Consider the following 15855-nt stretch of genomic DNA (forward strand, 5'->3'; position numbering starts at 1 on the left):
AAAATGAGGACTTACATTGGATTTTGATAAATAATTTCAGTCAGTTGGAATTTCCTGGCGAAAATAATTCTCACATATTTGTTCTGGAAACTATTTTCCATGACGATTCACTTCGAAAAAATTTAATTTTTATTATATGTATTGAAAAAATATAATTTATGGGCTGCTAATACTTGAATCCATTGCTCATCGTAACTTCCCCAACTCAATGGGTTGGGTTTAACATTTTAGTGAGAAGGAATAAAGTCGGAAACACATTATTAACACGCGACGCGAGCTGACGCGTCTGGAACGGGTGAATTGTACGCGAGTGGCGTCGCGTCGGGTGTTCATAGTATGATTCTGGTCTATAGAAAACAATACATTTGATTCGACTCAGCACGCATTACGTTTCATCGGGTCGCGTCGCGTTTTAATAATGCGTTTCCGCCTTAATGGTGGGAATAACCATACCGTTACCGGTGGTTTAACAGGACATCAACACATAATCTCGCAAAAATTCACCGTTGATCAACATCATGAGTTGAGTACTCAAAGGTTGTATTCAGTTCCATTCAAATTCTTCTTCGTTGAACCTAGGGCGGTCCTAGACTGAATTTCTGAGGGGGGGTAATAATTTAATGAACAATTTAAATTTCAAATTAAAACCTGTAGGTATCTCGAATACGAAGCATTTGCAGTCCCATATTTATAGGACTGTCATTACCAACTTTATTAAATTAGATTTTCAAAAATATATATGTCGATATATTACTCACATCTTCTAGGGAAAATCAGCATAAAAGTGAAATAATCACTAACTGTTGAGTATCTCATACATTATTCTATGAATGAAGCAATTTTCATAAAGTTTTTGCTCTAGGTTATTTACGAAAGGAAGCGTTGCCATAGATATAGTCAATCTTTCATAGCAAAACGATATGAAGTCACAAAATAAATCATTTATCAATATTTTGATGTTTGCTGACTACGTAGAAATAATTGATTTTCAAGAATGTATGAACATTTTGAAAAATATTATATGTTAGTTTGCTTCATTGAGTGTGGCCAAAATGCAGATTCTGCAGGAGTATATTGACAATATTCCTCTAAGTGAATCGAGGTTGCTTTTTTATCAGCAGGATGGCGCACTGGCCATAATTCGCAACGAAGTAAAATAAAATTGAATACTTTATTCGGGAATCAGTGGATGGGCACGCATGGTCCCATTGCCTGGCCGGCAAGATCACCAGATCTCAATCCTTTGGATTTTTTTGTATGGGGATATATTAAGAATAAAATTTTCAAGGCTCCAGTCGTTAATAGGACAGCTTTAGAGCAGAGAGTCAGGAACTCCATTGGAGACATATCCCGCGTTGTTCTGTTCAATACGGTGAGTTCTGTTAGAAAAAGAAGTCGAATTTGTTTAGAGAAAAATGGTGCTCAATTCGAGAACTTTTTATGACTTATATTATTAAAATTAATTATAAAAATTTTGCTCGATTTTTATTCGAATTGACTGTAACATGTTTATTTTGTGGTTTATGATTTCATAGAACTCTATCGACTAATGTATTGAAGTATTCGATGTCTGTTCATAGAAAAATGTATGAGATACTCAACAGTTAGTGATTATTTCACTTTTATGCTGATTTTTCCTAGAAGATGTGAGTAATATATCGACATATATATATTTTTGAAAAGCTAATTTTTTTTCGAATACTACAAAATCAAAAAAAGAATGCATTCGTGCAAGAATGGCTGCATAAATGGAGAATAAAGATCAACGAGACCAAATCTGTACAAGTCAATTTCACACTGAGAAAAGGCCAGTGTCCACCAGTAAAAATTAACAACGTCCAGATACCAGAATCCCCTACAGTGAAATACCTCGGATTACACATGGATAAAAAGCTTACCTGGAAGGAGCATGTAGTCAAAAAAAGAAAACAAATAGATCTGAAAGTTAAGGAACTACACTGGCTCATTGGTAGGAGGTCAAAACTATCACTGGAAAATAAAATTCTCATCTATAAAACTATCTGGACCTACGGAATAGAGATCTGGGGATGTACCAGCAATTCGAACATGTCTATCATCCAAAGAAGCCAATCTAAAATCCTCAGAATGATAACCAATCCCGTGGTACGTTACAAATCAAACCCTACACGAAGACCTGAAGATACCGTATGTAAAGAGCGTCATAACAGAAAACAGCACCAAACATCACGCAAAGCTTGAGAGCCACACAAACACTTTGCTACAACCACTGACTCAATTGCAGAGCGATCGGCGACTTAAAAGAAAATGGCCAGCAGATTTGAAGGAGACTTGAAGAGGAATTGTCACTGGACAGGACCTCATCATGACACTTAGGAGCGTTCTGCTCTGAAGCCATCAAATGAGCTTATAGAATGTTCTTTTCCGATTGCTTGTAACAACTATTATAATAAAAAAAAAAATTTCGAAATCGATGAAATATCAAAATTTGGTTATATCTTCAAAACAAATGAAGATATCATGAAACGGTTTTCACTAATGGACTTTTCACGAAAATCGAGCCCAGGACACCTTTCAACGTTTTTGCCTATCTAGTCTAGAAGTACCAGAAACAGCCAAAATCAAGCATTTTTTTTTTTTCATTACTTGTAAGTTAGAGTTTATAGGTTATAAATGTACCTCAACTCTGTAACCTGGTTCAATAATAATAATAATAGTAATAATTTGGGATACCCTGTACAAATAATGCAATGTAGTTATAAGCAACTTCAAACAAGTAAAACAATTTGAGCACTGTGCATTTTAACTATTTGTTGAAAGTAAAGGATATTGAAGCAATTTGTGTATTATTTTCAGAAGAACACGATTTCCTTTTTAAATATGTATATGTAGAGTTTTCCAGGTTAGAAAAATTAGGAAGATAGTTTTTTTGTCCGAGTATGAATTCGAGCTGAAAAATTAACGGCATGCAGACAATCAATGAATTCTGGCAAAAGTACCTCCTCCAGCAGGACTCAAGAAAAATATGTCACTTACCCCCTCGGAGACAAATTGCTGAGCGTGCTTTCCGCAGAACTGAGAGGTGAAGCGTTGCCTTCATTCTCAGTTTCAATCTGCATCATCAAAGTTGTTTGTTGGTGTAACTTCGCAGGATTTGGATTTAAGAGCATACTTTTGTTATTGCTGCTTCCTGGTACACTGGCAAACGGCATTTCCAATGCAGATTTACTGCGTCGCACAGGTTCTTCAACTGAAAAAAAAGGTTTCATTGAGAAATATGTTCATCAGTGTAAAAGATGATTGTAACGATAATCCGTTTTCGATGAGAATGAACTATAGATTTTGAACGGTGGTAGATAGAGAAAATAAAGAAGGCATTGAGGTGAAGATGGGGGCTTTTACGTGTTTGTTCAAATTCATAACTATGCGGTTCGCCGAACTCGCGAACGCTGCTTAGCTCCCCAAAAATTTATTTTCCCAATCTTTCCAAAAATAGGGATCCTATCAAGTTGAAAACTAGTTCTTGGGTCTGAAATACATTTCCTTTGTATATATTCGTAGTTTGCTATAAAATAACTTTTGGAGAATTCGTGCAAAATCTGAGTCCTCTTGCGAATAGTTTCTGAGATAAAGAATTTTTTTGCAGAGCTGTTGCAGAAGAACCATTTTTTCATCAAAATAATACCATAGTAAAAAATTTAACTGTCGTTAGTGTTGAAACTTTTTTCAACAGCCTTCTGCTTGTGGACAAATATATCCCGTAATAATTTCATATATTTTGTGGCGCAGTCGGCTAAGACCGCAGTTTGAGCAGGTCTAGTGAACCAATAGATTAAATATTGCGGTACGTTTACAAAGGCCCGGTTGCTCGGTTCGGAATTGATGTTGATCCTAGATTTATTTTGACATTTTCGTTCAATTCTGTCAGGTTAATCTAGGATCAACTTAAATTTTGGTTTAATCCTGAACCGAGCGTTATTGTCAACTTATTTGGGTAACTTTGGGCTGATTTCATCTGCACTGATTACGAACACCCACGCTGATCCCCGCTTCACCTCTTCACAAAAAACCTGTGGCTTATGGAAGAATTAAACAGCATTTGAAAGCTCAGATGAGGTTTTTTAATTTTTTGTTGTTTTGTTTAGCGCGTACATGCGCTGCGTGTTTTGAGTTTCGCTGATTATTGAATTCACCAGGACATTTTGAACTTTTTCGGGGGATGAAGATATGATTCATAACTCATTATTATGAAAAAATTTCACGATCAAGCTGCATTCGTCATAAATTCGTTGGCCGAAGTGCACTCCGGCAAGGAAGCTAGGCAGATGGCGTTTTCTGTAACCATTCGTGATGAAATTCAAGTCTAGCACAAAAGTCGAAATCGTCAAGATTGCTTGCAGGCTGCAAACTATCACTTCGAAAAGGAATTTCGTTCCGGTTATGAATCAAGCGCAATACTTTTGTTTTGATCAGTTACATGACTTTAGCCTTGCGGCTTTCACACTCCATTCACTTATTCCAGATATCTCAGATATCAAAAGGACTAAACTCTGTTGAAGCCCTTTCTCGGTTTTCGGGCTTATGGTCGTGCTCCTCGGCCTCCTAATGTGGATCGGTCCTTGTCCCTGGTGTTCGTTGGGTTCTTGAACTCTCCGCATCTCTTGTCGAAGTGGATGGTATTCTCTTTCATGTTCTGCATTTTCCCGGAACTTGCGTACGTTCTTACCGTCTCCAGCACTAACGCTTTCTGCATCACTCTATAGAAGGTTTCGTCCAATTCGAGTTTCCGACGATTTTCATGTGATCCTGTTGCAGCTTTAATGGGGTAGAATTATCGGCATGACAAACTGCTTGATGAAGTCTTGATGAAGCAGCCTTGTTCAGGAAATATTCTAGAAGTCCTTCAATCTCCCTATTGGACAAATCAATAGTTCCTCGACTCCCAAGATGTCGTGGTAACTCTGCTCGTTCTATTGAGCTTTTGAGGTGATGTTTATTGCGTTTTGTCAGCATCGTCCTTATTTTTTTCTGTAGGGCTGCTTAATCGGTGGTGGTCCAAGTGATGATACCGAATGAGTAGTTCAGTACTGATCAAAAGTAATCGCTTCGATCAGATTATTGCTGTTTAGACCAGTCTTCATTATCCTTTTCAGTCTTCTAGTGAACTCCTCAGCTAATTCTTTCTTCATCTGGCTCTGATTGATCCTTTTAGCCTGTTTAATCCCTAGATACTTGTACGTGTCTCCCTCTTGGAATACTTCGATTTCTGCACCTTCCTTGAGTTACAATGTGCCGTCTTCTATCTTGTCTCGCGTCATATTGAGAAGACGACATTTTTCCATTTTTATATCTTCAGAGAACTCTGCTAGCATTTTCAGCATCTGATGCATTTGTTTTTCAGTAGATGCAAAAAGTTTCAAATCATCCATGTAAAAGAGATGATTCAGTTTCATCACAGTTCTACTGCCGCTTTCGATGGCAAATCCGTTGTCTGTAGAATTCAATCTATGAGACAAGGGGTTCAGGGCAATGCAGAACCACAGAGGGCTCAGCGAGTCTCCTTGGAAATAATCAAGAGCCATTCGTGGGGTATGGAATCGAATGCTGTCGGAGCAGACGGTGTTCCTCTGAATTTCCCATGTACTTGCGTACAGTTCTCGCCGTTCCCAGCAGTACCGCCAGAAGGCGTCGTTCAGTCGTCGAACTGAAGTTTCCTCAAGTTCTCTGGTAGTTTCTTAGGTATCAGGCATTTATTTATTTATTTATTTATTTATTTATTTATTTATTTATTTATTTATAGATTAGGAATACACACAGGTGATTTTCACACCCAAAAAGGTATCCACAATGTAACTTATAAAGTGCATTATAAACATAGAATTATTTCAAAAATACAATTAATCTGTATACATGAAAAAAAATTTTATTTAGAGCTATATTTAAATATGGAAAAAAAAACAAAAAAATTTAATTACAAAACCCATCATTTCCGCCCATAGACACCATCAAGTGACGAGAATAAAAAATACAAATAAATGAAATCTAAAACTCCCCGAATAAAGCAACGAAACTAGAGTTGATTGAAATATTCCTCCAACATTTTACTCTTAACCGTTCTGGAACTGTCGAAAAATATGTCACATATCTCCCCGAGCCTGGAAGCGTTCCCCTGCATTCTATAAAGAGGAGAATTTTGAGCAGCCACGGTATTTCTTCTAGGGAGGTAAAATAATTGATGCTTCCTAAAGGAAACACGGGGGGTATAAAAAACGACACCTTCAAGAAGAAATCCCGGCTCCAACGAGCCACCCAAAAGTTTCTGAAGCATCAACACATCAGTCACAGCCCTTCGGCACTCCAAACTAACCACGTTAAAATATTTCTGTCTGATAGCATGTAGATGATATGACAATAGGGATGGTCTTGAATTCTTTCAGCTTCCACTGTCTCCTGGTTTGTTCCTCGAGATCTCTGTACTTTGAAATTTTTCATCTAGAAGATTGTTATTATATGGAATCGCCACATCGATGAATAGTGATCTGTCCTCATCCTTATTGAGCAATAGGAGGTCTGGTCTATTGTGGGTTATTTTCTGGTCTGTGAGAATCGTGCGATCCCAGTAGAGCTTGTGATGTTCATTTTCCAATACAGCATCCGGATGGTGATTGTAATAAGGAACCTTTTTCGAACTTAGAATTTGGTGTTTTAGTGCCAATTCTTGGTGAATAATCTTGGGAACGGCATCATATCTGTTTTTGTACTCCGTGCCCGCGAACTTCTGACATCCACCGTTGATGTGCTGGATAGTTTCATGTGTTGCACAGCAATAACGACAGCTATCATCCACCACTGAGGCATCCTTGGCGATATATTTCATGTAGTTTCTTATTATTTTTATTATGAATATAGTTAGAGTAGAGGTATAAACCTATAAATAATCAATTCTACATAAAAAAGTTGACCGAAGTAAATAAATGAAAAATGATTACATCCACATGATAAATCAACAGAACAAAACAAATCACAATTAAATAAACCACACTCACAAGGTCCTTTCGTTTGCATAGAAAGTGTAGCACTTTTCTACACTCGGTGTAATTTACACTCGATTTTAGTATTCGTTTGCTGATTGGATTTACACCAGTGTAGAGGAGGTGTAGTTCATCTACACCTAGTCAAAAGGAGGTGTAATATTAGTGTTATGTGATGTGAAATGCAAAATTTGAAATTAATGTCACGGACGTCACAGTAATCTACTTCAAAATGGATACGATTAAATTTAAAATTTGCGATAAGTTCATCACTTTACAAGAGGATGAAAAAGTAACACATCTTCTGAGAAACGTAACCATATTTCGAATTCGAATTATTAGTCTATGAGCGTGACAACCTAACGTCAGTGTTTTTTTCATTCGTTTTCGCAATTACACCGAAAATCAGCTGATTTAAGGTGCAGTGTAGATTACACTATACTGAGAAACAGACGGGACCTATAGTCGATCAAAAACATTCTTGAAGGCATTGGTAGTGGAAGCGTTGACTATGCTTCCAGGTAGGGTGTATTATTTGACCATACTAATATGTCTAAAATACTGGTGTGTGCACTTATAACTTTTTGTATGCATCAGCATTTCAGCGAATCGGGCCACCATGTCATTTGCTTCAACACAGTTGATTGGTCAAATATCCAATATATTCAGTTGACGGAAAGGGAATATTCACTATATCTACTCATGCAGAATATTTGAAGGACAGACTTGAATAGATTTATGTATTTCTGTTTCTCACTACATGCCCACAATTCACATTACGTATTTCCAATAGTTTCTTTGAAATATTGATGAAGTTGCAATAAAACTTAGCTATATCCGTCCCAAATGTTCGTTCATCTGATTTGGTTCTGCCTCAAATTCCAACAATACCGAATTCTTAGCTGTAGTTGTGTAGTTCTTGATTGTCCATATAGAAAACTGAACTTACTGAACGACATGATGAATAAATGAATGTTCTACACCTCTTTCTCGAAACAAATACATTTTTACACACCAATAATTGCTTATAAATACAACATATTCGTATGTCGTAGGGAAGTATTAAAATTTTCAAATATCAATTGATATTGTCAAAATTCTGTCAAATTCTAATCAGCGCTACCTACAGTGGAAAAAACGAAACTGATCCCATATCCCCACGAAATTAAAAACAAAATCGAATCAGTGAATACACCAGAGTTTTAGACATCTTAGACCATACCGAGTACTGACATCGAGGGAGTTGATTCCATTTTCATCGGTTGCTCTGACGAGTTCAAATTAGAACAAAACTATGGTCGACTTTCACGACAAAATCGTATTTCTGTTAATACTTCAAATGATTGTGATTTAATAGTTCGATTTAATTTCGTTCTTTATTCACCTACCTTATTCCATTTATGATTTCAACAATATCATTGATTCACAACAATATACATCAAATAAATATATATTAGCTTAGTTCTCACACTTGTATCATGAAAAAAAATATGCATTTCGAATATTATTGAAATAGGGGAGATATTCAGAAAACCAATAATAATTAAAAAAACGAATAATACTGAAGAATAACATACCATTTGTCTCAGTCGGAGGTGCAGGACTTCTTGGAATAGTTTCTTCGCACAATAACATTGAATGAAGCTGTGAATCATTTTCTTGTTTTTGTTCATCCTCGATATCAACATGTTCTGAAATGCTTTTAGTTTCGGCCTCTTCGTTCTGTTTTTCTTGTTTATTCTCGGTTTCTACCGATTCCTCGAATTTGAAGTTCCTTTGGTCTTCTGTCTGTGAATCATCCGTCGTATTGGTAGGCACTTCTGTTGTCGACATATTGCTGTCCCAATTATCCTTCATTTCCTGAAATAGATAAACATTGTGAACTGAAAATTCTTAATACTCGATTCTGAAGTGGGTAGAAGATTCAAACTGTAATAAAAATCAATAAAGAGCAGTAATGGATAGATTTTGAATCTATATGAGAAAATCATATTCAACTGAGGGACCAGTACTGAGCGGAGTACCCCAAGGATCGGCCGTCGGTCCCTTTCTATCTCTTTTATACTCTATTCCTAGTGATTTGAAATATGATATACAATCAGACAGTGTATTCCAAGCTAAACTCTTTAACCGCTCATCTCTACAACCCACATTGCAAAGCGACCTAGACGCAGTGATAAGATGTATCATCGACTGGCAACTTCCCCTATACGCATTAAAGTGTGTAGAGCCTGGTGCCCTTAATCCGGATCCTGATTACGTTATTAATGATCAGACTTTGCAGAGTGTCAGATCCCTCAATGATTTAGGAGTAATATTAACTGATAGTTGAACTTGAAACAGCTTATATGATTTTCACAAAATTTTTAAACCACGACACGTGACATAATACGAGATATTATTGTACAGTTTAACTTCCAGGTAATTTAATTTTCTTCCATAGCAGAAACAAATATATTTAAAAATCAATCTCTTATTTACATGCAGATAACTAGATTTGGAATCCCTTCAATTAGTTTCAACGTTAATTATGTTCATCATAACTCATATTTTTTAAAATAATTTTACATTGTGATAAAATAAGTAATTACTGAGACTTGTACTTAGAACGGATAACGATAACATAGCGTTGATTTCTTCTTTTTCCTTTAACTACGGCTGCTTAGGCCACTCAGACAAATTTCCAATTAAACCGAATGAGCCTGCTGATAAGCAGATCTTTGTAATTCCAATACATCGGATTGTATATATATTTTTTAAAGAGAACTTTTTTTTAGTGGCCTACATAATAGTAGAGATATCGATGCTAAGAAATGAGGGACTGAAACAAGGGAATAAAAATTTCAAGAAAGATAATAAGTTATCTTGATATTCCATTTTCATAATTTAATGATTTGACAAGCGTCATATCCTCACATTTTTGTACTGTACAGTGTGAAATGTGTCAAATTTTCATGGCCAACCGTGTACTTTTGTAAAAGTGAATGGAGACTACAGGGCGAGTCTTTGAATTGTACAAATATTTAAAAAGTACATTCATTCTAAAGATCAAAAGAAACACTTTTTTCCTATTCCATTTTTTCCGATTCGGCCCTGATAAAAAGATATAGCCATTTTAAGTTTTCATAATGAGCTATGCCACTCTTGGAGAAACAAAATTACCTTCAGAATACCTAGCTATGACACTACACATGTGTGAATCTTTTACACAGAGTTGCATTCAGCCAAAGTACCCAGTGTTCCGAATATTACAGATTTTTTTCATTTTTGAACATCAAATTACTGGAAAACGGCGCATTATACGAGAAAATATGAGGAATACTTTTATTTTACAAAACGAAAATATATTCATTGAATAGCATGCAACTTAGTTTCAAGAGTTGGATTTTTAGAATTTTTGGTATTTTTATGGTACGTAATGGTAATAATGAGAAAACTAGAAGACGTGGATGATATCTTTATCGAAAAAGACTCATCAAATAAATAAAAAACTATATTACCAAATTCATTCCATTCGATAAAACCGTTTGTAAATTAGAAATAAAAAGCAGCCTGTATCTTTTGAATGTAGCCGATTCGGAAAAACTGGTCTGGAAATTTTTTTTCTTATGACCTCAAAAATCTTCAGTTTAAATATTTTTTCGAGTCAAAGACTAACTTTACTACATTCACTTTTGCCACAAGATCATGCCATGCGCCGAACTGCCAATTGGATACTGAAATAAACGGACGATAAATTGGCTCATCAAGAACCTGTGATTGGACACCTACAATTGGGCTTTGTGACAGCACAGGTCTACAATCTACTAGAATCAGGTACTGCAGAAACGCAAGAGGTGTCCACATTGGAGATATTATTTTCAAAGAATAAATGGCAAACATTGTATTTCAAGAATTAATAAAACTTTTTAGTTTCAATTAGCGTTGAAGTCATAGACTAACTTATATTGGATACCCTACTTCAAAAACCGTTTTCAAGTTTCAGCTTCCAAAGTTATTATACCGAATTTTTGTTGTTTTAAAGTTCTCGAAAAACCCAAATCTTTGTCGAAAAAAGTGCATCCACAAGAGGAAAAATAAAATATTCTTTTTCAACCGATCAATGATAATTGGCTGAAAATTAAACCGCAAAATAAGATACTCAAAAGCAAAATACATTTAATATAGTAAATCAATAAAAAATCATAAAACGACATACATAAACATAACATTTCTAGAGCTCGCCACGATTTCAACTTACACATTACTGAGCCAATAAAGAAGTGTTTACCTCAATTCCATGCGACATTTTTGGGAATGGCCAAAATGCAACGTTGCAGGATTTCTTGGAAGAAGGCAATGCGAAAGGTGCGTATTACAATGTATTTTTGTACTCCGCCAATATTCTCATAGATATTTGAATATTTCAGTTACCATTCTAAGAATACAAGCTTTGTAGAAAGGGTACTTTAAAACGGAAAGTTAAGAATTTCTACCTGATTTATGACAGGATTAAATAGGAGAGGGATAACTCCAACTCGCACTTTCTAATAAACAGCGATATTCTGAATTCTTTTGGACGGAAGAGGGCAAGTCTTTTTGACTTGCTAAGAGAGCTAAGAGTGCTAAGAAAAAATCGAGTGCTGGGAATATACAGTTTTCGCTAATCATCATTAAATTATTCATTCAAATCGGTTGGTTTGACGGCCACAGATTGAAACGTCTGACAGGAAGGGTCGAAAAGTTTTATTCGATTATCCGCAGACCATAAACTGTACCAAGTTCGAGGGCCTATTAGACGTTTCTGGAGAATTGGACCTATTTGAAATCTGAAAATTGGGATTATGATATTGTTCGACATTATCTACTGAGCTAAAATATTCTTGAAGCGTGAGCACTTTCAGTTATACAAGGATTGGAAATAAATGTTCCAAAAAAATTTTTTTTTCGATTTTTTCGTTTCTGATATGATAGAGTATTCAATTTCGAATATATTTCTGTTCAAATCATATCAGGAAAGAAAAAGTAAAAAAAAATTTTTTTTGGAAAAATTACGTTTATTCCCCGTATAACTGAAAGTGCTAAGGCTTCAAGAATATTTTAGCCTCGATTTCAGCTCAGTTGATAATGTCGAACAATATCATGATCCAAATTTTCAGATTTCAAGAAGTCCAGTTCTCCAGAAACGTCTGAAAGGCCCTCGAACTTGGTACACCTTGTATAAAACCATGTTTTTTTAATAACAAATTTCACATGGGAACCAAACGTAAATCATGAAATAAATAATTAATAAAAAAATTAATGACAAGTTGTGTAAGTGTTCAGCAAAATCTAGTAACTCACGAAGATTAAAAACTACACGAATTATTTTTCGCGCTTCTATACACACTTACCCCACAATTTTCTCCATATTCACGATTCATAATCAATGTAAGGTAAGACGACAGTAAAACATTTTTCCAAAATGTGTGTGCCAAAATTAATCAAAAATTTAAAAAATCTACTTTAAAATGTTCATTAACGTTAAATCGACATAAAAAAACGTGAAACTAACTATTGAATAACAAGTAATAGCCTTAAACACTGAAGAGAAGTTTAAAAAATTATACTACGCATACTACGCACCTACTAGAAGTATTCACTACACACCACATGCCACTTTTACCCTTTTTTTGGGGGGGGGGGGTGTTTAGCATATAAAAAGTTATTTTTAACGGATGAACATTCTCAAAATGTATGTATGAATACTATATTTGTTATAATCCAAAACGCATGAAACCAGATACAAAAACAGTGTTTCAACAGGATATCAGCATGCATGTAGTCACTCAAATTGACGATGCAACGTAAACATGTGATGACATGTTAAACAGCGACGTAGATATCTTGAAATTACTGATATCGCAGTTTCTGTTTTTCAAAGAATTTCAACACTTTAATTAAAATTTTCCAGATGTCGCAGTTCGCCTACTAGAACTTAAGTGGTTTAATCTCGCTAGCACACTTACCCCACTTCACTTTATTACCTTTTAACTGCAACCACTTAAACCGGCTTAATTTTCACTGTACACAAACACCTTACAGAAGGAGAGCCGAAGAGCTTCTAATGTATGAAATTAGCATAACTGTTTTTGCCCCCTCCAATTTTTGACAGTTTTGTTTGAATAGTATATCTCGTCATTCAAAGTCATTGAACTCTACAAGAACTGGAATGGCATCTCGATGCAGGCAAACTGAGGAAGACTGAAAGGGAAGACGTAGAGCAATCTATCTCTCTCTGCGCTTTGTCAATTAGTTTATAATGATGTAAACAAAAACAACTCGGGGCGTTGAAGTAAGACGACTGCTGTATCCGACGTCTGATGCGGTTATTCGATTGGTTGCCGAACCATTAGAAAGAGATGGGTTGCTCTACATCTTCCGTCTCAGTTGGACACACTTTTCGTCGTATTTCCGTACCTAAGAGGACCTTACAGTTCTTTTAGAGTTCAATGTTCAAAGTGTTTCCATATAGCACCTACCGCGAAGACAATCTTTCATTCTGCGTACTGCTCTCTATACGAAGTTTCGAAGCTGCGAATTTTGCAAGAGTTACTTGAGAGAAATCATTCAGTAATCAGTGCCATCCCTAACCAAGCCAGATACCAGATACAGTCCACACCCTCGGGATTGTATGATAACCTCTCTCTGGAAGCAGCAATATACCTACTCTGGTGTATCGGGAAGAATAATTTACAGGTAGGTGCGCAATCAGATTTGATTGGCGGTCATATTCGTCTCATTAATTTAGTGTTAAGTCAATAAAGTCGGAAATTAAAGTTTGGTTTGCTGCTGCAATCACTAAGCAGCCAGGTGTTAAAGGCATCATTTCGTGTTTTTATTGTATAGGGTTGTCTACGCAAAAGTTGTCTCAAATAGGGGTTGCCAGCTCTTGAATAAAAGAGTGAGAGAGAGAGTTTGGGAGCAACATCGCTCCTCAGGCAGGAAGGTTTCAAAGTTTTGCTTTTTCTATAAATTCTCGCAATGAACAAAATGTAACTATGAAGAATACTCGAAAGTCATTTATTTCGATAACGGGCGCTAACCGAACATAAATATTATTATTTTTGGGGTAATGATGAGGGATAGGCAACAAAAACAATGAAAATCACTTGAGTGGGAGAACCGTTGTTGACCAGTGTAATTTATGCAGATTTATAAACCCATTTGAATTTGTCCTAACGTGAAGAATTTTCGCCGTATAAATTCGTTATATTACATTTTTTTTAAATTGGGAATTCGAAAACTGCACAAACGAATGAAATTAGCATATTTAGAAAATGATATTACGGAGCAACTCGATTAGTCGTATTCACTCAATATTCAAAAATATAATCAAAAAGTCGAACAAAATATAAGTATAACTTTCATGAGCAACAAATATTTAGCAGCCACCATCTGTCATGAAGATTATACAAATATATAAACTGAATTCACTTTTATTTTAGCACTGGGTTGGTCATGAAATAATTTTAACTAGAACGGAGGAAGGTTGGCACTAATGAAATGTCGCTAATGTCAACACTACGTTTCCAAGTTCATGTGAACAGAAGCATGTCGTTGCAGCCAAAATAATTTTCCTGCGAAAATTTCTGAAATATAAATCTTTGGATGAAAATTGATTGATTTGTGCTTCTTGACGAAACTTGGATTTAGAAAAATGCTTTTTCTTTTCGTCAAAAACCGATGTAACGTATTCAAACTTTATCCAAAGAAGATAACCCACATTAACTCTTCTCAAGCAACTGCATATTATTGTCCCTAAATAAATTTTCACCTATTACGGAAATAAATATATTTGAAGACTGATTTCTTGTACTTTCAATGCAAATATCTAGATAAGGAATCTCTTCAACCAGTTGTATCGAGAGTTGTATCAACATTAGTTATGTTAATAACATATTTTGGAATTAATTCATTTTTAGAAGAAAATACGTAATTACTGATACTTTTACGTAGAACGTACAACATAGCGATTTAAAACCCAAAATTGTTTTGACAAGCGACATAACCCCGAATTTTCGTACTATACAGAGTGGAATGTGTAAAATTTCCAAGGCCAACCAAGTGCTAAATTAAAAGTAGAGTATGGAAAAACCTGTATTATATTGCTTTCAGAGGGTTAGAATAATCCCCCGCAACTCAATACCTTTTTACTCTGAACATTATCGTATATTATGAAAAAAGGAAAAAAAAGTAATAAATAGTTTGAAACCCTGTTTTACAGTTCAAGTTCAAGATGATTTTAAGTTTGAACCCAGCTCAACTTTGACAATTCCGTACAATTCTGACTGGTTGAACTCGGCTCGAATTCGAAAAGTACAACCAGGCCTCAGTCTGAAGTCAACTAAAGTAGAAATTCGATTTCTATTTTTAGGGTCGGCACTGCAGACCCTGCCGTCCGTAACGAGGTGCCACTGGTCTCAAGCGTGAACGAAAACGAATGAGGAAAAGTCCGGTATATACTAAGTAGATCCGCAGCGGGTTGCAAACCTGGACTAGAAAAAGTATTATTTAGATATAAACGAATTCAACTGACCTTCTCTAGAGTAGAGTTAGACTGTGACTCGTCATCCGATCGAGCTATGATAAGGTTGTCTGAATCCGTGGAGTCGGTATCAGATTCAATAAACGGCCGGCTGATAACCTTCCTTCTCTTTTTAGATTCTGGTATAACCTCCTCTTTAGGAGACACTACAATAAGGTTTTGAGAATCATCCGCAGTTTCTGATTCTTCAGTGTCCACCTTGATTTCAATGGTCTCCTGGTCATTTTCAATCACTATCAAATGCTGAAAAGGAAATAAAATGAATGCTTCGAGAACAAT

The 15855-nt window shown here is 35.6% G+C and overlaps 1 protein-coding gene across 3 annotated transcripts in view; it reads right to left on the reverse strand.

The window, feature by feature from the left end:
* LOC123306497 (AT-rich interactive domain-containing protein 4A-like) overlaps window positions 1-15855 on the reverse strand; it is a 51114-nt gene that overhangs the window by 4526 nt on the left and 30733 nt on the right. For all 3 annotated transcript variants that reach the window (XM_044888534.1, XM_044888533.1, XM_044888535.1), the window contains 3 exons: window positions 15568-15819; window positions 8588-8870; window positions 3016-3229 (listed from right to left, as the gene is read on the reverse strand). In XM_044888534.1, coding sequence (XP_044744469.1) covers window positions 3016-3229; window positions 8588-8870; window positions 15568-15819 — 749 coding nt within the window. The remainder of the gene's footprint in view (window positions 1-3015; window positions 3230-8587; window positions 8871-15567; window positions 15820-15855) is intronic.

This window comes from Coccinella septempunctata, chromosome 2, assembly GCF_907165205.1.
Source record: "Coccinella septempunctata chromosome 2, icCocSept1.1, whole genome shotgun sequence".
Classification (NCBI taxonomy): Eukaryota; Metazoa; Arthropoda; class Insecta; order Coleoptera; family Coccinellidae; genus Coccinella; species Coccinella septempunctata.